Raw genomic sequence first — 23,048 nt, forward strand, 5'->3', positions numbered from 1 at the left:
ACATACCCTGTTAGAGATCTCCTCTTATCAAGATCTGCAGCAAAATCTGCATCACAGTATCCCTTAACAGAAAATTCATTAGATTCATCAGCAGTAAAATTTAAACAGTTATTACAGCATCCATTTAGATATCTAAGAATCCATTTTACTGCATTCCAATGTTCCTTATTTGGATTTGACATGAATCTACTCACAACACTAACACTATAAGCGATATCAGGTCTAGTGCCTATCATAGCATACATAAGACTTCCTATAGCATTAGAATATGGCACCTTATGCATGTAATCAGCTTCATCACCACTTAAAACACCATGAACTGGTCTTAATCTAAAATGTGCAGCTAATGGAGTGTTGACAGGTTTAGATTGGTGCATGGCAAACAAATTCAGCACCTTTTTCACATAATGAGATTGAGACAGTGAGAGGACTCTTGCCTTTCTGTCTCTAAAAATGTCCATGCCTAGAATTCTTCTAGCAGGACCTAAAATTTTCATATCAAACTCACCCTTTAACATCTCCTTTAACCCATTGATTTTATCTATGTCATGAGAAATTATTAACATATCATCAACATAGATGAGCAGATATACATAACTATTTTCACAAGTATTCATGAAATACACACAGTGATCATAGCTACATCTATTAAAACCATGAGATGTTACAAAGTCATCAAATCTCTTGTACCATTGCCTAGGTGATTGCTTTAGGCCATACAAGGATTTCTTTAAGAAACAGACTTTGTTTTCAGAGCCTTTCTTTATAAAACCCTCAGGTTGTTCCATAAAAATTTGCTCTTCTAAGTTTCCATGCAAAAAGGCTGTTTTTACATCCAATTGTTCTAATTCAAGATTAAAAATTGCTACAGCAGATAAAAACAATCTAATAGAAGTATGCTTGACTACAGGGGAGAAAATTTCATTATAATCCACCCCTTCCACTTGGGCATAGCCTTTGGCTACTACCCTAGCTTTATACCTTGGCCCTTCAACACCAGGGATAGAGGGTTTTCTCTTGAAAACCCACTTGCATCCAATTACCTTTTTATTTTGAGGTCTGTTCACTAGGACCCACGTCTGGTTCTTTTCAAGTGAACACATTTCTTCCTCCATTGCTCCATGCCACTGTTTCCAAGTACTTGATTCCATTGCTGCCTTGTAGGTTACTGGTTCCTCTTGCTCCATAAATTCTCCAACCTGTAAGGCAAAAGCAATTATATCAGCATGAGCAAATCTGCTAGGAGGTCTTATCACCCTCCTAGCTCTATCCCTAGTTAACAAATAATCAGTAGGAGGTTGCTCCTGTTGATTATCATTCCCCCTTTGTTCCCTAGGGGCATCCGATAAGTGATCATGATTTTCTTCATGATCTGAAGGGTCCTCATCCTCAAAAGGATAGAAATTATTTGCAATCTGCCTAGAAGGTCCAGACTGCTCCACCTCCAGCTGGACTGTACTGGGGGAGTTTTCTTGTTGCTTATTCTGAAAAACATTCTTGTAGAAAGTTAGTTCATCAAAAATAACATCTCTACTGATTATACATTTTCTCTCACTAATCAACCACAACTTAAAGCCCTTTGTGCCAGAAGGATACCCTATAAAAACAGATTTGAGGGCCCTTACACCAAGCTTGTCTTGCTTGACATGAACATAAGCTAGGCACCCAAAGGGTTTTAAGTAGTTTAGATTAGGGGGTTTGTTATTCCACAGTTCCATGGGAGTTTTAAAGGCTAATGCAGATGATGGAGACCTATTTATAACATGGCAAGCTGTTGAAACAGCCTCTGCCCAGAATGATTTACCCAAACCAGATTCAATTAACATGCATCTGACCTTATCCAGAATAGTTCTATTCATTCTTTCTGCAACACCATTCTGTTGAGGTGTTTCAACACATGTTCTATGTCTAGCTATGCCATGTTGTTTGCAAAAGTCAGAAAACTGACTATTACAAAACTCAAGACCATTATCAGTCCTAAGTACCTTAACCTTTTTACCTTTCTCAGTTTCAACAGCCACTTTCCATTCCTTGAAGCAATCAAAAGCTTGATCCTTTTGCTTCAAGAAAAAGGCCCACACTTTCCTTGAATAAGAGTCTATGATAGAGAGGAAGTAATGACAGCCTGAAAGAGAACTAGGGATATTGGGTGAACCCCAAAGATCAGAGTGTATGTATTCAAGTGATTCTTTAGCTTGATTTTTGGCTGCTGTGAAAGTTTGTCTATGGGATTTCCCTAAGACACAATTTTCACAGAAGTCAATTGGTAAAAGATTTTTAGATGGCAGAACCCCTTGTTTACATAACTCTTGCAACCCTTGGTTGCTTATGTGTCCCAATCTCTTATGCCAGAGAATGGACAACTCAGAATTCTTCAAGGCTACACAGGATTCCGGTCCTACTGCCTCACCATTCAGAATGTACAAACCATTCACTAAATTTCCTTTCATAGCCACCATAGATCCTTTTACAACCTTAAGAGTTCCTTTCTCACTCTTAAAGATGTAACCATCCAAGTCCAACATCCCTAAGGATATTAGATTCCTCCTTAGTGTGGGGACCAACCTTACATCCCTAAGGATCTTGACTGTCCCATCACCCATCTTGAAAGTGACCCTGCCAATTCCTGTTACTTGGCAAGTATTGTCATTTCCCATCAAAACCTTACCACCCTCAAGTGACTTAAAGTCACTCAACCACTCTCTCCTGGGTGTCATGTGGAATGAACACCCAGAGTCCATCACCCACTCTCTGTCATGGCTGTCCTTGGTCATAACCAAGAGTTCACCATTTTCATAGTCACTTAACAGATTTGCATAATCTGTTTTGTGGCTATTCGAGGATGCAGATTGGGATTTACCCTTTTCAGGACAATTTTTCTTTAAATGTCCTTCTTTATGACAGAGCCAACATGTTAGCTTTCCCTTATCCTGTGTTTTATTTTTATTTTTGTCATTATCAAAATTCTTATTCTTCTTCCTTTTATTATTAAATTGGGATTTCTTTCCAGATTTCCCTTTGACACTCAGCCCCTCCACTGGGGCCTTTTTATTGGAGTTCATCTCCAATTCCTTAGACCTAAGAGCTGCCATCACATCCTCAAGGGACAAAGATTCCCTACCATATTTTATAGCTGATTTTACATCCTTGAAAGTTTCAGGTAAGGAATTTAGGAGTATTATGGCTTGATTTTCATCTGAGATCTTCTCATCTACATTAGCTAAGCTAATAGTTATTCTTTTAAATTCATCTAAATTTTCATCTAGAGTCCTATTAGAATCCATTCTAAACCCAAACAATTTTTCTTTCAGAAAGATCTTATTTGACAGTGATTTAGTCATGAACAAGGACTCTAGCTTAAGCCAAACACTAGCAGCTGTAGACTCTTCATCTACTTGTCTAAGAACATTGTCAGTTAGGTGTAAAATCAACAGACTATAAGCTGTTTCTAACATCTCTTCTTTCTCAGCAGAAGACATAGTTGGAGGAAGATCCTTCACTCCACCCAGAGCCTTGGAACACTTTTGGTGAACCAAGATTGCTTTCATCTTCTTCCTCCACATGTTAAAATCCCCCTTGCCGTCATATTTCTCTACCTCCACGCGAGCAGACCCCATCTTGTACAACCGTAAGATCCAAGAAAAAGGGAAAAACAGAAGCGAGGAGAAAGCGGAATAATAGAGAAATATAATAGTGACAATTAATATGCACTTCAACAAGCAGATACTAAAAGTACTAGGTAAAACAGAGAAGTAACGCAACATATGCTAATCAATTTAACAGAGATCAAGAGAGATATAAAGAGAAATTGTAGCATCCAATTCTTAGTAGCAAGAATCAAACGATTAGCAGGCAGGAGCATATAAAGAACACACGGCAAGAATTCAAAGAACCTAAGCTCTGATACCAATTGTTGTAAAATAACATGCGGAAACCAAAAAGATTGGGAAGAAAGAAAAGAGTGACACGCAAGATTTACTTGTTCAGAAACTTGTTTTACCAAGTTTCCTACATCAAGGGTCAATTAGGGATTAAAATCCCTGGTACTTGCACTATAACAGAATAAGAGTTTGAAACAATATACACAACCAATCAAGAAACAATGATTGCAAAGAGCCCAAATAAAACCTCAGATAACAGAGTACAGATCAGAAACCCTAACCAACATGTATCAAAGATACTTCAGAAAACTCTCAATAGAGAAGAGCAACCACAAACATGCAAACTCAGTTGTGGTACTAGAACCTCCTCCAAGATCCAAGCTTTCAGTTCACTTCTTGATGTCTTCAAGAAGCCACCACCGAGATCCTCTTGTTCGTGAATCAGCACCAAGTTCCAATACTGAACCTGCACTCACAGAAGAGAACCAGAACCAAGAAGAAAGCTCGAAGGAAAAGGGGTTAGCAGATCAGATTTCTGGTTTCAGGAGAAACCCTAGCAGAGCTCAACACAAAAGGATTTCTTGCAAGTGAATATCGAGAGAGAGATAGCAAAACAACAGAATGAATGAGAAAATGCAAAAGGCTGATATCATATAGTAGCCAAAACGCATAGCTTCACTCATGTAATTAAAAAGACAAGTATACCCCTACTTATAATATGCATAACATGTTCAACAATAAGGCTACTTATGGAAATATACCTATATGAATATAACACTATTCATCTTTAATCGATTAAATTGAATATTTAATCGATTAAATGGTCAAAACTGACAAAAATCGTTGACTTGAAGATTTAATCGATTAAATCTTCAAATATTTCATATCTATATACTTTTATAGTGAGTCTGGGAATTATGCCTGTTACTATAACTTACATGAAGAATAGAAGAATAGTTTACTTTTGTTTATTTACAAGCAGACTTTCATCAAGAAGAAGAAGGAACGAAACCATCCACCTCAAAAATGAAGGATAGTTTACATTGATCCAACAGAGTGCCACCTTGCCAGAGCAGAAATCTCAGCTTCCTAACCCGTTTGAGCTTGATGACAAACAGATCCTGCACAAAGTTTATATGACCCACGTCAATGATGATGAAAAGTGTGATAAGGATATCCTTTTCAACCTTACGTCCAACGTTGTCTCTGGCTCAACTCAAATTTCTGGAACTGATATGAAATCTTTGAAGATTTAATTGATTAAGTTAAAAATTTAATCGATTAAATATTCAAGTCAATGATTTTTGTCAGTTTTGACCATTTAATCGATTAAATGACCATTTAATCGATTAAATATTCAATTTAATCAATTAAAGAGGGGCAGATTGGTAGATTGTGACACCCTCCCATGTATGCATCCAAGGGAGATGTCTGCTAAGCGGATTAGAGTCGTATGCGGAATTGAATTAAAATTTGGACTGCGTTTTTAAGTCATGAAATAAAATCTTATGATGAAATCTGTTTGCCCATGAAAAATAGTTCGAAACTTTATAAAATACATTGTCTGCTGAATTAGTAATCTTCCGGAAAACCTGTCTGTCTTGAAAAAATTATATATATTCGAGTTCAACAGCTTAAAAAAAATTCCTTGACACAAGAAAACTAGAGATTCGAGGCTTTACGTGCATATAGAAATTATTTCATTCGGAGGTCTATAGCTCCCGAAACAGAACTCGCAAGGTACTCGATCAATCAGTACAAATTTCCCCAAAACTACCTGACTTGCAAAAATCGTATAAAACCAGGCTTACATGCATTTGACATAAAATTTACATAATCTGAAACTAGATATCTGGGGCTTTAAGTACATATAAATTATACTCCAATCGGAGGTCCGTAGCCTCAGAAACGGAACTCGCAAAGTGCTCGAAAACTTAGTCCCAAGAATCCAAAATTTAAACAGTAGAATTTGTTTGTCCAAGTAAGAAAACAGAATTACATAAGTCTTACGTAAATACAATAATCAAGCTAGTGCATGTTCTCCAAAACATAATGCTAAATTCAATTAGTCAACTTCCAAAACACTATCTAACATCAAGATTCAGCACACGGCCAATTAGACAGCGAGCAAACAGCATGATATAAACAGCAACACTCAACAACATGTATCCAAAATACTACGTCATCAAATGCTCTTGCGTCTCCCTGCAATTTTATAAAAATTGAGCCCCAAAAGGGGTGAGAAAAATTCCAGTAGTGTGATAGTAAAACCAGTATTGCCACAATATTAGTCTAGGTACAAAATTCCAAAACAGTTGCATCAACATTTAAATTCAGAACAGATGCTAACATATAATCGAAGTGCGTAGATAACGTCAGAATACTAGTCAAGATGCGTATATAACGCCAAAGTAATGTACGTTCATAGCACTACAGTGCACGTACTACTAACAAACACATTGGAGATTCCATAGGGCTCCAAAGGTGAATTCCACTACGACCTATGCGAACTGAGCCACGGTTCCATTCCCTGGTACCTGAGGGATACCTATATGATGCGTGCTCAAACGTATGCTTACTTTTATTATATACTTCGTTTTCCAAAATGAATGCATAATGTTGTATGCTATGACATGATTGGCTTTACACACACATGAGAAATGTAGTTTTATGACGTGCATATGCATGACTAGATCATAATCATAATAGCATATATTTCATGTATTTTTAATACCAATCTGCCGAATAACAAATACTTCCAAAACAGAATTTCCATCATGTCAAGTCCAAGGCAGATTGCAAATCATATTTAACAAAATACGAAACCAAGGCACATGTGAGCAACAATTCAAAATTCCATACACTAGCTAATAGTCACAATAGGTCTCACCACCAAATACTTACCTTGACACTTTAGCTTTTTAATCAGACATTCCAAAATCAGCCCAACGTCCTTGAGACTTGTGGAACTAATCAAGAAGGTACCAAACAGAATTTTACTTTATTTTCTTATAAATCACAAGGTTCCATTCGAAATTCATACTTCTAACCCCCAAGTTCATTTTCTGACTTTTAAACTAATTTTCCATGCTTTCAATTCCTATGATTTCAATTGATTTATCATGCTTCCAACGTTATTTAATTTTCTGTTTTAACTTTAATTTCATACAGGCTAGCCATGGACAAACCAAAGGTTCTTACATGCAACATATACGGTTTTTAGGCCATCATTTGGTGCATCCACATTCTATTACTAGGACACTGCCAATTTGACTTAGGCATGAGTTGTTAGATCACTTAGCATGCTGCCTACAAGAGTTACAACACAAACAAGGCATGGTTCAAATCTGATTTCATGCTTCTCCTACCAATAATTAGCAAATGGCATAACCATAATTTTTCCATGCATGTGGGTTCGATTCTTTAGCCATTAGCAAGGGCTTCCAACTCTTGTATTTTGATCAATTAACATGCTTCTAATGCTAATGGTTTTCTGCCTTGAAATTTATCCTTTCAATTGATAGCAATTAATAGAATCCCAAAGTTCATACAGGTTCGGTTTTTAAGGCTATCCCCTATGGCAGTTCTATTTCTTTTCTTTTTTCTTAAACATACATTACCTACCTCACCTAGGCATGGTCAATAAGACTTTTAGCATGCTGTCCTCTTCTATTTTCGCACATGCATTGCTATATATTTATTTTTCTAACTCGATGGCAGTTCCAACTTCACTATGAACCACAATATAAGCTCACAAATTAGTTATCAAAGCTCACATGCACCGAAAACATGGCTGCACGGCTGAACAGAACCAAGGAAGAAGAAATGACAAAAATTACACCTTTCTAACATGCAAGTAAGGTCGGACAGCAAGGGATAAAGGGATACTTTGAGGTTCTACTTACGTTTTCTTGCCTATACATCAAATGGGCCACCAATTTGAACAGGAAGTTGTCCTTCACCCTCCACCGTCCCAAGACATCAACTCCAGCAGCATGCAATGGATGGATGAATGTAACCAAGGCAGAGTCAAGCACATACAATAAGGGAAAGTCCAATGAGAATCGAGTCAAGAGGTTATGAACAAGAAGATGCAGAAATCATCTCACCTCCTTGAGGTTTGTCTCCCGTCGAACAAGAAAGAAACGATGGAGTAGGAGCTTAGGTTGTACTCTCCTTACTTGCTACAACTCGGCCGAACAACCAAAAAGGGGATGAAGTAAGCTTAGGCTTGAGGAAAGGGTTGGTTAGATTTTATTCTGAATTAAAATAAGGCATCCAGTCTTCTGTTGATGATGGTCCTTACGCAGGGGATCAAAGAGGACAAAATGGTATGCTTCTCTTGGGTTCACGGCTTTGAGGGAAAGAAAAGGAGGAACATGGCTGGTCATTAATCAGCCCCCAAGGGCCAGCAAAGAAATTAGGTTGTTTCTTGCCTCAACAAGGCGTGTAGTAAGGGCATAGGGTAGATAAGTGTCTAGTTTTCTTTTCCACCAATAAAAACACATGCATTCAGATTTCACCAATCATCTACAAGGCGTGTAAGATGGCTATAGGGCTGGCTTGATTTTTCTTTGGACAAAAGGATAAGTACTTAAATTGCTTTATCTTTTCACTAGGTGTATAAAATGGTGAAGTAAAGATAAATAGATATTGCCATGTGGCCACTTCTTGGCCAATCCATGACAAGTATGCAGATTTTGTAAGGGATAGACTAATGGTTCAAGGATAAGAGAGGTTTGGGCTAAACTTAATTGCTACTCAAAGACAAGTGGCCAGCACCCCTCCAAGGAGAGGGTCTCAAAGTGCATGTCCAAAAACTTACCTATCTCATGTACAACCTACTACTTATTATTTTACATGTCTTCCAAGTATTAACTAAGGCTTTCATACTTTATGATTTTTAATTCAAGGCATACATTCACCTCCACTATGGCATTTTTATTAACTTCCTAATGGTTCACTTATCACATGAAACATATATATTAATTATTATTTCATGTTCCCACTAGATAGTAATTAGGATTCCTACCTATATTATAATTAATTGTAATACTATCCCTTTTTTTTAACTAGTGTCTTGAATCTTTTAAAATATATACATATACTTGCTTATAATAACAACAAGATAATTTTCCTAATTAAATTAATTCCTCTCTAAACATAAATTTAATTCGAAATTCAATCATGCTTCACACCCCTAATTGCAAGTTATGTAATTTCCTAATTATGCGGGATGTTACATAGATAGTTTTCAATAAGGGGTAAAATAGTTATTAATTAATTAATGATGGGTAAAAAGGTTAAAAAGCCAACAATTCATCATTTCATCCTTTCCAATATGCTATTATATATCAGAAGGATTATATTTACAAATTTTTATTTATAAACTCTTATAAATTATAGAGTAAATATCCTTTTTGGTCCCTAACAAAAAACACGGTCCCCACTTTAGTCCCTAACAAATTCAAAGTGGACCCGTTTAGTTGAAATCGTGGTCCCTCACAAATTCAAAAAAGACCTATATTGGTCCCTCAAAAGGACTAAAATGGGTCCACTTTGAATTTGTTAGGGACTAACTGACTAATTTATTTTTGTAAGGGACTAAAGTGGGGACCCATAAGGGTATTTACTCTAAATTATATTATGTATTCCCAGAAGTACATTACGTTACACTATGTACTTCAAGGAGTATATAATATAATTTGTAAAAATTTATAAATAGATTATTTCCTATTATATATAGTTATAGAGAAATAATAGCCTCATGATGTATAAGAGAGTTATCTTATGCCATACATTCATAGAATTTCGTGCCAATTTTTTTTTTTTTAACATTGTGGACTCCACGTATTTATGTCACCCACATGAGAGTATTATGTCATGTAACATGAGATTAGTAAACCCCAATTAAGTCTAAATAATTGTACAACAAATAAACATAAGGGGTAACATACTTGATTAGCGGAATGTGTCCTCGAGATTGAATTTCATATTTGATTCTTAAAAAGATTCATTCGGGCTAAAACAAAATTTCGTAGTCTCTCCCTATTTTCAATTTAAGGGTGTACACGACAACCTTCTCAAAATTAATTGTTAGAGAATAATATAAATCATTAAGAAGACTTTCACCCAACACTTAAAGGTTTTGGGTTGAAGTGTTTATTTACATGGTATCAAAGCTTCAATGACTGTAAGATCACGAGTTTGATCATCATCGCCCCTTACTTGTGAAATTAAATAAGTATAAGATAAACCAACCAAAAAAATTGGGTCTATGTAATATTCACGCTTCAAGCCCAAATGACTCTTACGTGAGGGGGTGTGTTAGAGAATAATATAAACCATTAAAAAGATCTTCACCCAACACCTTAAGGTTTTGGGTTGAAATGGTTCTTTACATTAATTTTTTTACAAATTTTGTTCCAGAAACAGAAATGGATAAAACAGTGTTTGACAAAACTGATTTATTTTTTTGTTCCAGAGAATGAACCGATTCAATTTTTGTGCTCGAGAGCACAAAAAAGAATAAAAAAAACTCTACTTTTTTGCTCCGACACAAAATGAGAAACACTTGTCTCTCTCAATCACTCTCCACTACTACTAACATCAATACCTCTGTTGGGTATGACTCATATTTCGCATGCTGATGAAGGCCCTTGTTGTCGGGGTCAACATAAAGGCAATTGTGGTCCTGCTCTTTTCGTTTGCGAGGTGAATATAGTACAGATAAGTTGGACATAGCCTAAATTGAGTGAACTAGGGGTAAATCATCGTGTCTATTCTATCTTTCTCTCTCTCTCTTTTTCTTTTCATTTGTGATTTGCGTGATTGTCGATTTCCAACAACCACCACCACCATCACGATACGACCACCACTACTATCATTGTACCACCCCTATCACACCATATGAAAAGAAAAGTGATAATTCAAAAAAAATTTATGCTTAATAAGAATACTTTTGTATTTTATTATTTATTATGTTATCAAACATAATTCTCATTCTTGGATTAAAAGTACAACATGTTATAAAACATATTTTCTTCTTCTCAAAAACTATAAAAATAGAAAAAAAATATTTATTTTCAAAAACACTATCAGGAATAGAATATTTGTCTCGTTCACCCTAATACACCATTTATTTTTACAAAGAATTGATTCCAAGGCCGTTTTTTGAGCAAATTGATTAAGTGAGAATATCTTTCGGGTTAAAATAGTAATTCAACAACATTATTTAAAAAAATAAGGGAAAAATATTTCTGCAGTTAATGCAGATAAATTATCTGTATTTATTTCCAAAACGACGTCGTTTTGGTATTGAAATCTTAAAAAATTATAAATATAAAGACTATTATAACCCTGAAATAAATTAAAATCACAACAACACCATGATTTCCGTCCCAAAACGACGTCGTATTGAGCTTACTGCAGATAACTTATATGCAGTAACTAGTGAACCCAAAAAATAATTATACAAATAAAAAGTAATAAATATATGTTTATAGTTTCATTTAAATTTCTACAAATTCGGCAATCTATGCAATAACTATAAGGAAATCATATTCTCCTTCTACATGAGAGTAGAACTTTTTCCTACACAAATTCGTTTTCCGTGCCAATTAATTTTTCTTTTCTTTTTTAATATAAAATGTGGGACTCACATTTAACTTATCTATACTTTTTTCTCTCCTACTTTCCTACAACACAAGAAAATATGAACCCTAACTATAATATAGAAAATCTACAAAATTGTGACTTTTTGCGGGTTAAACTTGATTCATGGGCTTGAGAAAAGTTGATTTGTTTAACCTGATTACTAATACTAACTTAGTTTTTATCATTAAAATATAATTTTTTAATCAATTTAAATTGAGTTTAATTATTATTTAATAAATTATGAAAATTAATATATTTTCAACCCAAGGAATAATGTTAACATAAATCATGAATATATTGTTATTAGGTCAGACCAATGTTATTAAATCCGGCTCGGTTATTGACCCGGTCGAGGTATTGGGTCACCGATTCAACCAGTGGATCACTGGTTCAATCGCATGACCCGGTAAGTATATATAAATCTATAATTTATATAAAAAAATTAATAAATATACTTAAATACTTGTAAAAAAATATAGCAATTTCAAATATTTTAATATGAAAATAATAAATTACACATCATTGTCCAACAAAAAACCAGTCAAACATATAATATTTGTGATACTAGTGTTTCAGGTTCAGTAAACGACATCTCTAACTATAAATCAAATCAAAATTCTCTACATAGTGCATAATCAAGATAATATTAGTGTTGTAGGTACATAATCTATGTAAGTTAATAAGCTACAAATCACTTAAATATTTCAAAAGAAAACAAACCATTTGTGTTTGAGAGTAAAAAAAAAGGCATTAATTTATGAAATTAAATTAGTTTTTTTTATAGACCGTCCCGGGTCACCGATTGAACCAATCGAGTCACCGGTTTTTACAAAAATTGGCCAGGTCGCACCGGGTCACACCGGTTCTATAACATGGTCGGTCCAATATGATAACCGGACGGTTATATGACCGGTTCACCAGTTTTCGGGTCGGTCCAATTTTTATAACATTGGATTAGACGGCCTATCAGAAGTCTACAACTTGATATATAGTAGATTAGAATTGATCTATTATATCTTGTAAAATAAAACTGGCTCAAACCTTAAAATTTTTTATTTAAAAAGCAAATTATATGTTTTTTTTTGTAAGTTTGACCTATAAGCATATAGATTGACATACACATATTTTTTATTTTAAATTGAACAAATAAAATTATTATGTAAATAATTGTATATAGTTATATTATTTTAATTATTTTTTAATTCTTGTAGTGATAAAAGACTTAAATAGATTAATAAATATAGATCAATTTTTTATTTTTTAAATATAATTCACGTCAGACTTACAATTTAATTTATATTATGTTATCCTTGGCTAAACTTAAAATATTTTAAGTAAATCTGATTTTTTTAAGCAAAACCTAAATTAACTCAATCCATTTACCCCCGTAGAGTTACTGTACCGTCCTATGAAAAAGAAAATTAAATTTGTCATACCAAAAAAATGCTATTATCATACAGATAAAAAGAACGACATTACATTTATTTTCAGAAAAAAAGGAAAGGGAAAAGGAAAAGGTGGGGTGCTTATCTGATTCGGCGGTGAATAGGATACCATATGGCATATGATATGGGCTATGGCACCCACCCGTGCACTTTTATTTTTCTTTCCTTTTCCACGAACCACGAAGACGCTTTTGCACTTTTTATTTGTGTCTGTCTGTCTCTGTTTTGATTATATTTAAATTTGCACGTCGCTTTTCCGTTCACTCTAATCCATCTATTGTTTTGGCGCTCTCTCTCTTTCTAATAATTGATTGATTGTTTTTAAATTATATCATATCATATTATGTTTCCATTTTTCTGTGCGGTGGCATAAAGATTCATATGAAACAGACAAATTTATCAATTGATATACATCTTTTATTTTTATTTTAAAAATATTAGAATTCAACGTCGAATCTTGATAAAAATATATATGTGATAGAGATACTTTTGCCATTATATTATAGGAAAAATAATTTATTCATAAATTATGTTATTTTAATTATTTATAACTGTTATGGGCCTGATGAAGATCCACATTCTAGAAGATTCAAGTAAGGCTAACAGTTAAGAGAGAATTAAAAAAATATTCCTTAATTATACGCAGATAAGTTATTTGCAGTAAGCCTAATACGACGTTATTTTGGAACGAAAATCATGGTTTTAATTTATTTCAGGGTTATTATAGTTTTTATAATTATAATTTTTTAATCGTGTAATTCCAAAATGATGTCGTTTTGGAAATAAATGCAGATAACTTATCTGCAGTAACTGCAGAAATATTTTTCTGTTATACTAATCCTACTACGACAGCAATGGATTAATAATTGAACCCCCAATACTCCTAAGACGCCCAGAAGTTCATTCTTGCCAAGTAACCCCTATATAAATAAAGCATTAAGCCAATACGGTACACACTCTACACTCTCTCTTAGCTTGTCTATGTGCACACATCCCACGCATTGACTATGTCGTCTTTATTATTGTGTGCAGTGATTCGCTGATCTCTAAGGTACCTCGACAAACAGATCCTATATAAAAAATACCAATTTGTGATTAGATATCTCGATCTATCAGATCGTAACAATAACTATATATTTTGAAAAGTATATAATTATAATAAATTATATTTTTTTCTTCAGGACTTGTCAGATGATGTAAAAAGTAAAAAAAATCTCACTTTAATATTATAACTACGTAATTTGTCATACATATATGGAAATGGAAACGTGATTATGTCATGTGAAAAGATCTTAATCATTAATAAGTAAATCAACGGTGATGATTGCATGATTTTTTATCCTTATATTTTTTTTCTCTCCTCTCTTATCACAATTAACTCTCATCCATGTATGATTATGATTGCCTCATTTGATATGATCATGTTAATTAGCACGTATATTCATCGCCATTTGCCGACGGATTTTTTTTTTAAAAATCAGGACCCAACGTCCACGTAATGTGGTAGAGCACTAGAGCCGCAGAAGGAGAAATACTTTTGTCTATTATATAACATAATATAATATACCACGTATGCACATTTCTCATCATTGCAAGTTGGAACTACATATTCCTCTCTAACTTTGCCAAACTGTGTTTTCATGAACTCCGGTAACATTTCATTGCAAATTCCTGCTCTTGTTGTTTTCTGTCTTTACGTTGTGGGTTTCTTTGGTTACTTCCTTTTTGTTCTGTTATGTCTATGTTACTGGGAATTCTTTCTTTCTCTCTCCCCATTCTCATGTTTGTTTCCGTTTCTTTTTTAAATTTTCATGAATACTAACATGAACGATGTCCCAGCACTTTCTTAGTCGAATTTCGCAGCTTGTCAAAAGTTGGGGTATATAACTGTCTATTTGATACTCTCAACTATGGCCATATTATTTGTAATTACGATGACTTGAAAAGTCATATCTAACTGGGTTTCTGCTTGAAGTTGATCTTCTGCGCTTTGTTCAACTTTTTAGTTAGCAAGTTTGAATTTTTTTCCCTAAAAATATAATCCTTTTTTATTGGGGTTCTTTTTTTGGTGGTGAGGGGGTGGTGTTGTAAAATTGTCTTTGGTCCTGGGTAAGATTAATAAGTAGATATACACAAAAATGATCAATCCTTGGAACCGAAGATCTTAGGGAGAGCCTACTCAGCTGTGCTGAGTGATTGCCCTTGAAGCTAAACTTCACTGTTGACAGATATGACAATGAACAATTAAAGGAAGTTAAAAAAACCAAAGTGTTATTGGTTGATCCATTTGGTGCACTTTATTGCACATATTTTGTATGGTAGGTCTTTTTATGCTTCTTAGGCAACTATGTGCGTAGTGTGACAATGCAGAAACTTCGGGTTATGTTTTGGAAATAATGACTCCCTTAATGAGAGAGGTAAAAGTCTGAAAAATGATTTTTCAATTCCCCTGTGGTAGACTTGGTCAGGTAACATTATTACTTGGAGTGACTAGGGCAACCAAGAAAATTTTGTTCATCATATTGTTTTCTGATTGTCATTTATTGTTACGGTAAATAGTTCAAGATATTGGTTGAGGCATTGAATTATGTTACATTATGGGTTCGTCTGTTAATATTACTTTGTGGTTGTTGCCAAGATTTCCAGGAATGTCACTTTACAAATGGTAGTAGGAGATAAAGTGATTTTAGTTCAAATGGAGCAGTATGAAATTCTAGAACAGATTGGCAAAGGTGCGTTTGGTTCTGCTCTGCTAGTGAGGCACAAGCTCGAAAAGAAAAAGTAAGGATCATTCCAATCCCTACATTGAAATGTGATTTAAGATATTATATATCCTTTTGCAATTTGCAGATTAATTTGTTAAGTACTTATATGTGGACTTGTACATTTCGTTATACTGATAAGCTGTTATATCATATGGTGTAATTTATATACTGATGTCGTTTACATTTTAGGTATGTCCTCAAGAAGATCCGCCTTGCTCGCCAAACTGACAGAAGCCGTAGGTCCGCCTACCAGGAGGTAATCCATTCTCCTTTTTACTTCCTGATCTTCAGTTGTTGGAGGAAAACTGAATCAAGTTCTTAAGTGGCTTAATTCTTTCTTTGGATTTGAATGAATAATTGTCCTTTTTCTGGAAGGGAGTATGGAATGCGTATGTTGTGATGTTGAAAATAACATTCATTCTTATACATTTTCTGTATTGTGTTTTACTGGGTTTTTTGCAGCTTGAAAATTTGAAGTTGATCTTTAAGCCAGAGTTTATTCATTTAGTCAAGTTTACATATGAATTTTAATGTGATATTTAAAATAAATTTCTTTCTACTCGTTGTTTTATATCTTAAAATGTGATAATGATATTTATGTTGTCTTTCTTATTTATTAGATTGTAAGATGGTTTGTTGGTTCCTTGTTTTGCAGATGGAGCTTATATCTAAAGTTCGAAATCCATTTATTGTGGAGTATAAAGATTCCTGGGTAGAAAAGGTCAGAACTTTCTGATTCTGTTGCTTTTCATGTTTTGGGTATGTCTGTGTGTGTTTTTTCCTGACTTACTAAGAGTGCTGGGAGTCTAAATTTTAGTTTTATGTTTTGACAGAAGTGACTTATTATGAACTGTTCAAATTCAATGATTTATTCTTTACTTCTCTGTTTGTGAATGCTTATTTTTTTTATCATACTAATTGTGATCTTAACAGTAAAACCTCTTTTGCAACCCATCATATGAATTTATAATCTTGATTGATTCCTAATACTAAAATTGGCAAGTTGGTGTCTTCATTTCCAGGGTTGTTTTGTATGTATCGTCATCAGCTATTGTGAAGGAGGAGATATGTAAGTCATGATTCGTACTGAATTCAAGTATTTGAGGAAGTCAGGGCATTTATTAAAACATTGCTATCTTTTACCTGCCAATTATGTAGTCTTTCAATGGTTTATCTCTGTTGTACAGGGCTGAAGCTATAAAGAAGGCTAATGGTGTTTACTTTCCTGAAGAGGTTGGTCACTCTTGCAGCAACTCCTTTTACTTTTGAGCCTTTGGTAATTTTCATCACCATTTCCGAGCACTTTGAAACTACATGAAATAAATGATGTCTATAAACTTTTGCAAACAGAAGCTTTGTCAGTGGCTTGTGCAATTGCTGATGGCACTTGAATACTTGCATGCAAATCATATTCTTCATCGTGATGTCAAGGTAAAGGACTATTTTAAGTTCAATAACAGTAGATGTTATGTAGCTAATATCTCAAAGAACTTCGACGACCAGCTTTGTGTTGATATTATTTCCTCATCTGTTTCAGTGTTCAAATATATTCTTGACGAAAGATCGAGATATACGTCTAGGTAAATGGCCTTGCCCATTTTATCCTAACATAATTGTCCTCTTAATGAATGTGTTTAGAGTTTGGATGTCTCTAACTTGTGCCTTGTTTTGTACTACGCTATCCTTATGTTATGCATGTTGGATGCAGGTGACTTTGGTCTAGCTAAAATGATGACATCTGATGATCTTGCTTCCTCAGTGAGTGATATTGCCAAAATACTGCTTTGTTCACTGTTTCAGAATTTTTTCTTGGTTAGTTACTGTGTACTTTTGCTCTAAACTTAGGTTGTTGGGACTCCAAGTTATATGTGCCCGGAGCTTCTTGCTGATCTACCATATGGCTCTAAGTCAGATATCTGGTCTTTGGGTAGGATAGCTTTCTTTGGTACTCCTGAGATTGCCTAACCTTTACAATATCTTTTTAATTGCATTTCTCGTTTGTGATGGCTTATAACGTTTGCCAGGATGCTGTATTCATGAAATGGCTGCTCACAAGCCCACTTTTAAAGCTTTTGTAAGTTACTATCCTAAGCTTTTGTATTCACAATTTTTGTTTTCCAAAAATGAAATGTTTATTCGCAAAACTTTTTAATCTTAAGTAGGAGAATTTACTGGGGGTGCAATAATTTGTTTAAAACTCTTAACATTGTGTTGTTGAATTATAAGCGTTCATGTTGATGTTTGAGACTTTTGAGTTATATTATTTTGGAAAGCATTTGACTTTCAGTATTTTACATTTCTAAAGTTTGGAGCACAACATAAAGTAATTGATATTTTATTTTTTGTTTGTTGTCTTCATCTGAGCAGGATATTCAAGCATTGATTATGAAAATAAACAAGTCTATAGTAGTTCCACTGCCAACTATGTATTCTGGTGCCTTGTGAGTCCTCTGTTTCACGAGAATCTTATTTAGAACTATTTTGTGTCTTCCTGCTTTATCTAACTGATATGTTAGCACTTAGAACCCATACCTACTGATTTTGAAAAACGTCAATGCCCTGGTTTATTTGAGCATGCATGCATGCAAATATTGATCAAATTAGCAATGCCCCTCCTATGCATTCTTAGTTTACCAGACCTACCATTAGATTTTATGTCCTCCTAGATAGACTTTCAAAATTATTGTGGATTGGATATTTAAGTGTTCTTCCATCCATATTGATCTATGTCAATTGTTAAAGAGTTACGTGACTTAAAACATGACAACATCTTTCAATATAGACGATTCACACAATAGTACCATTCATTATTTATGACAGAACTAGAAGGATGGCATGTAATTCTGTCATGGTGATAAGAACTTTGGAATGCAACACCCCAAAAACTAGCTCAAAAGGTGGAAGTGCTCAAGGCCTTATAAATCTCATGTTAGTTGCCCATACAACCAATGTGGAACTCCAAGTCCTATAACTTGCAAATGGGTCCTACTATGCTCTGCAGCCCCACTTTGCGCTAGTCTTTTACTAGCTCTGGGTGAACTCTGCAATGCCAAGGTCACCACCCGCGCTGCTCGATTGCAATCGGGAGACATAGTGGAATACTCTGATACCATTTGATAAGAACCTTGGGATGCACCACTCCAAAAGCTAACTCAATGGGTGGGAGTATCCAAGGCCTTATAAACCCCACATTGCCCATACAACCAAATGTGGCACTTCAAGTCCCATACCTTGCAAATGAGTCCTAACACATGGACTCATGGTATTGGTTTATCATTATACATTTTGCAATGGCAACTCTCTTTTAGCAGTGAGCAACCCTATTCTGTTTAACCTGAAATACTGCATGGACTGTATATTTCTCATTGGTTCTCATTCTCGATCATTTGATCTTTGCAGTTATAATTCTTCCCACTTAAGCTATGGACCTCATTCAATGACATGATTTGTGTAACTTATTGTAATATATATTTCTTCTTTCAGCCGACGGCTTGTCAAAAGTATGCTGCGAAAAAATCCAGAGCTTAGGCCAACTGTAAGTTTTATCTTTTCCTTGCGCATTTCTTTGCATTTATGAGACATTGATTATTACATAAGAACTTGTCTTTAGAAGAAAACTGGTACACATATGTCATTGTCTAGTGGCTTACATCTAATTGTCTTTAAGTGATAAATATAAACCAGATGTCATCAAAGTCTGACAAATTCAAATGCAAATTTTGATTTTTGTGGTCTCATACTTTCTCTCATCATTTTTTTAAAAATAATTTTAGCTTTTAGTTTTTCACCTTATGTGTTGAAAGACGGAGCAATTCTTCTTGATTAACTTCTTAGTGTTCCTTTCTCTGCCTTTATTCTTACGGTACATTACTTTTCAAGATTCATGTGCTGCAATGAACTATTTTCTTGTTGTTTGAGTCACTTGAGACTTGGATTCTGGAAAATGTGTAATGGGAAAAACATAAATGGATGGTATTCCAGGAACTGGAGCTAGCTTTACACTTCTACTTAACAATACTTATTGATTAGAAGAGAAATTCTATGTCAAAACAATCCTGAAAGTATATTGATTGAAGTTATTATGCTTGGCAGTGTTCAGTGAGATCTAGAGGATTAAAATTTGTAGAGGCAAACAATTGTTGAGAGATTTAAATTTTAAAATAATTCATTGCCTTTACTTTATAGGAATAGTAAGTTAGAGGAAAAAGAAGATAGTTGTTTTTGTGATTACCATCATATCCTTGGATGTAATTTATATACTCTAATTTGGTCTCTAACTTTCACATTTTTATTTATTAAAAACTGTTAAAACTTAAATTATATGGCTGCCACTTCCCTCACTTTTTAAGGGGGAAAACCTTCTAACCTTGCTTATGAGTAAGTATAAATAAATAGTTAGAGAAAAGCATCTGCCAGCATGTATTTCAAAAGCCACAAGGCTAGTTATAGGACCATTTGTTTAGACCTCTACTCCTTTGCATTTCATTTCCATTTTCACATTACTTTTGGATGCAGTAAGTTTGTTAATCATGTGATATACCTAATAAGGTCATGCGTATCTTCGCTTTTGTTCTCTCCAGCTATTCTTGTGTTGACCAAATATGATAGTTTTAATTTGTTGTTATTGTCTTTTGTAGTTGTTGTCATCATTATTAGTTTAACTCTCACTTCTGTTTTATGAAGCAAACCTTGAAAGTTAAAACTACTAGTGTAAGCGTATTCTTAAGTAAGCAAATGTCCACAATGTGAGACATTGCTATATTTGCAAATTTAATTGTTTGCTGAAGTTTTCTTTGTTCTTTTTCCGCCCTTACATAACTTGTCTATGCACCGCCCTTACATAACTTGTCTATGCAAATTCTGCATGGCATTGGTCCTTGGCTAAGTTTATTTCGGTGGATCTATTGAAAACAAATTAAGCACATTTTGTTTTGACAGGCTGCAGAGTTACTAAATCATCCACATCTTCAGCCATACATACATAAAATTCACCTAAAATTAAGTAACCCCAGAAGTACACTTCCGTTCCAATGGCCTGAGTCAAACTATGTACGGAGAACTCGGTTTATAGAGCCAGAATCTATTTCTACTCTTTCTGATCAAGATAAACGCTTGTCATTAAGCAATGACAGGGCCTTGAATCCTAGTATTTCTGGAACTGAACAAGGTTCTCAGTGTTCTACTCAAAGAGCACATGGATTATCCACTTGTTCAAAAGAGAAGCTCTACGAACAATCCTTTGCCTGTGTCTTTGACGAATGCAATACTAGCAAATCGAAAGCCACAAAGTCCTCAACTGTTAAGAGAACACCAAGATTAAGAGCAGCTAAGGATTCTGCTACTGCGAGAAGGCACACAATGGCACCAACAAAAATATCCAGAACTAGTTCAAAGCATGATTCAGTAAGTCTTTGCTTTGTATGACTCAATATTTCCATTTCTCTCGATGGCTACCATATAAAGAATAATGAAAAAGAAAAATAATTGAACTCATGCTGAACTGATAGAATTAACTTCTCAATCTATTCCCATTGATGGGAGTTGAGATTTATTTCATCTTCAGATCATAATTTCATAACTTTTTGATACAGGGAAAATTGGGTTTGTATTTTCCTAGATAATGTCTTTGATATTTGAATTTTTGTCACAATACATATAGGCAAGGTGCGCATGCTGCATTAATGTGTGAATGTGTGTACTTCCTATATTAGCATGCTGATGACATTGGATATTTGTAAAATTTCATTAGAAATTACTTTTTCATTAATTTCCCGTAGAGCTTAATTGGTGATGAGGTTGACAATGTTTGACTTAATGAAGAGAGTTCATATGTTACTACTGAACCAGGCTATATATTGATATCTACGTTTGCTTATCATTTCAGCTTCCAGCGTCTAATGCACCATCTGTAAAGTTTTCCCCACCAACTCATAGAGCATCACTTCCACTTCCTAAAACAGCCACGGCCACAGCAAGCTTTTACACCAATGTTGGTCTCCTTCGAAATGTGCACTCTCCAGATGTTTCTGTTAATGCACCACGATTTGACAAGATTGAAGAATTCTCAATGGCCTCTTGTGATGATTTGGCACAGTGCTCTTCTAGCTCAGCAGGGAGTGCTGATTGCACAATCACAAAGGACAAGTGTACAATCCAGGTGGACAAAGTTACTGTCCCTACCACTATTAATGCTCCACGTCTAAAGGGTAGTGAATGCTCTGAGCATGTGACAGCTGGTGTTTCTGCTGAGTTGCATCAGCGTCGATTTGACACCTCATCATACCAGCAACGTGCGGAGGCATTGGAGGGGTTGTTGGAGTTCAGTGCCCGGCTACTACAGCAACAGAGGTTTGAAGAGCTTGGGGTGTTGCTGAAGCCATTTGGTCCTGAGAAGGTTTCTTCAAGGGAAATAGCTATTTGGTTGACCAAGAGCTTTAAAGAAACACTGGTCTAAGTTTTTCTCATGCACTTAATATAGTCATTAGTATATTAATAATTGTATATTTGGGAACAGAATTTGAAGTGTGGCTTTTATTATTGGCATTGGCATTTTCCATGAAATCTACATTGTACTGGGATAATGGGTATGCTTCATATAGAATAATATTATACACATATTACTTACATATTCATTACTTTACATTATAAAGTTTTTACATGATTACAATACGTCTCATCTCTTCTTTTGCATATTTATATTCTGATTTTGCTACCTCTCGGTGAGGTGACGTTTCCATGAAATTTAAAAATATTGAAAATAAGTCACTAAGAGTGGGCTAGTGGTAGGGATTTGATTAATTTACATGAGATTATATATTATAAGCTCATAGTCATCATTGTACAAAAAAATATATTGAAAAATAATGCTATATTCACTGTTCTAACAGGAGTAGCTTCCTTCTTTCTTTTGCCATCTTATTTAGTGACGATAAAAAAAAGGAAATACTACTCTCATTTTACATGAGGTAGTTATCTCATTTTCTATCACATCGAAAATCGCACCCCTTCTTTTTTCTTTTTCTTTTTTACTTTTTAATGGTGGACCCCACTTAAACTCTCTCTATAACATGAGATAATACTCTCATGTAACATAAGATTAATATTTCCCTAAAAAAAATCCATTTCCTGCATCATGTTATTACTTGGGAATGAGGAATGTCCATCACCAACTCCAACTAGAGGTATACATCTTTGTAGATATATATGATCCCAATGAGAGAATTGTCCTTTTTGAATCTGCTGACATAATCTCAAAAGCAACAATTCAGACACTGCTTTGCATTTAATAGAATGGTATAAAA

General features: G+C 34.5%; 1 protein-coding gene across 1 annotated transcript; it reads left to right on the top strand.

Moving 5' to 3' along the window:
- The first annotated feature begins 14,815 nt into the window (after positions 1 to 14,815).
- Positions 14,816 to 22,306, top strand: LOC133310116 (serine/threonine-protein kinase Nek4-like). The gene is made up of 16 exons (XM_061511006.1): positions 14,816 to 14,861; positions 15,621 to 15,763; positions 15,937 to 16,003; positions 16,403 to 16,468; positions 16,770 to 16,816; positions 16,935 to 16,980; positions 17,098 to 17,178; positions 17,285 to 17,327; positions 17,456 to 17,505; positions 17,593 to 17,674; positions 17,772 to 17,821; positions 18,115 to 18,188; positions 19,231 to 19,282; positions 20,686 to 21,150; positions 21,632 to 21,913; positions 21,998 to 22,306. The coding sequence occupies exons 2-16, from the start codon at positions 15,645 to 15,647 to the stop codon at positions 22,199 to 22,201; spliced, it is 1,728 nt and encodes a 575-aa protein (XP_061366990.1). The 5' UTR covers positions 14,816 to 14,861; positions 15,621 to 15,644; the 3' UTR covers positions 22,202 to 22,306.
- Positions 22,307 to 23,048: the final 742 nt, after the last annotated feature.

The sequence above is a fragment of the Gastrolobium bilobum genome, unplaced genomic scaffold (genome assembly GCF_033153095.1).
Source record: "Gastrolobium bilobum isolate Gb01-03AN ecotype WA unplaced genomic scaffold, APGP_CSIRO_Gbil_v1 utg1034, whole genome shotgun sequence".
In the NCBI taxonomy this organism is placed as follows: domain Eukaryota; kingdom Viridiplantae; phylum Streptophyta; class Magnoliopsida; order Fabales; family Fabaceae; genus Gastrolobium; species Gastrolobium bilobum.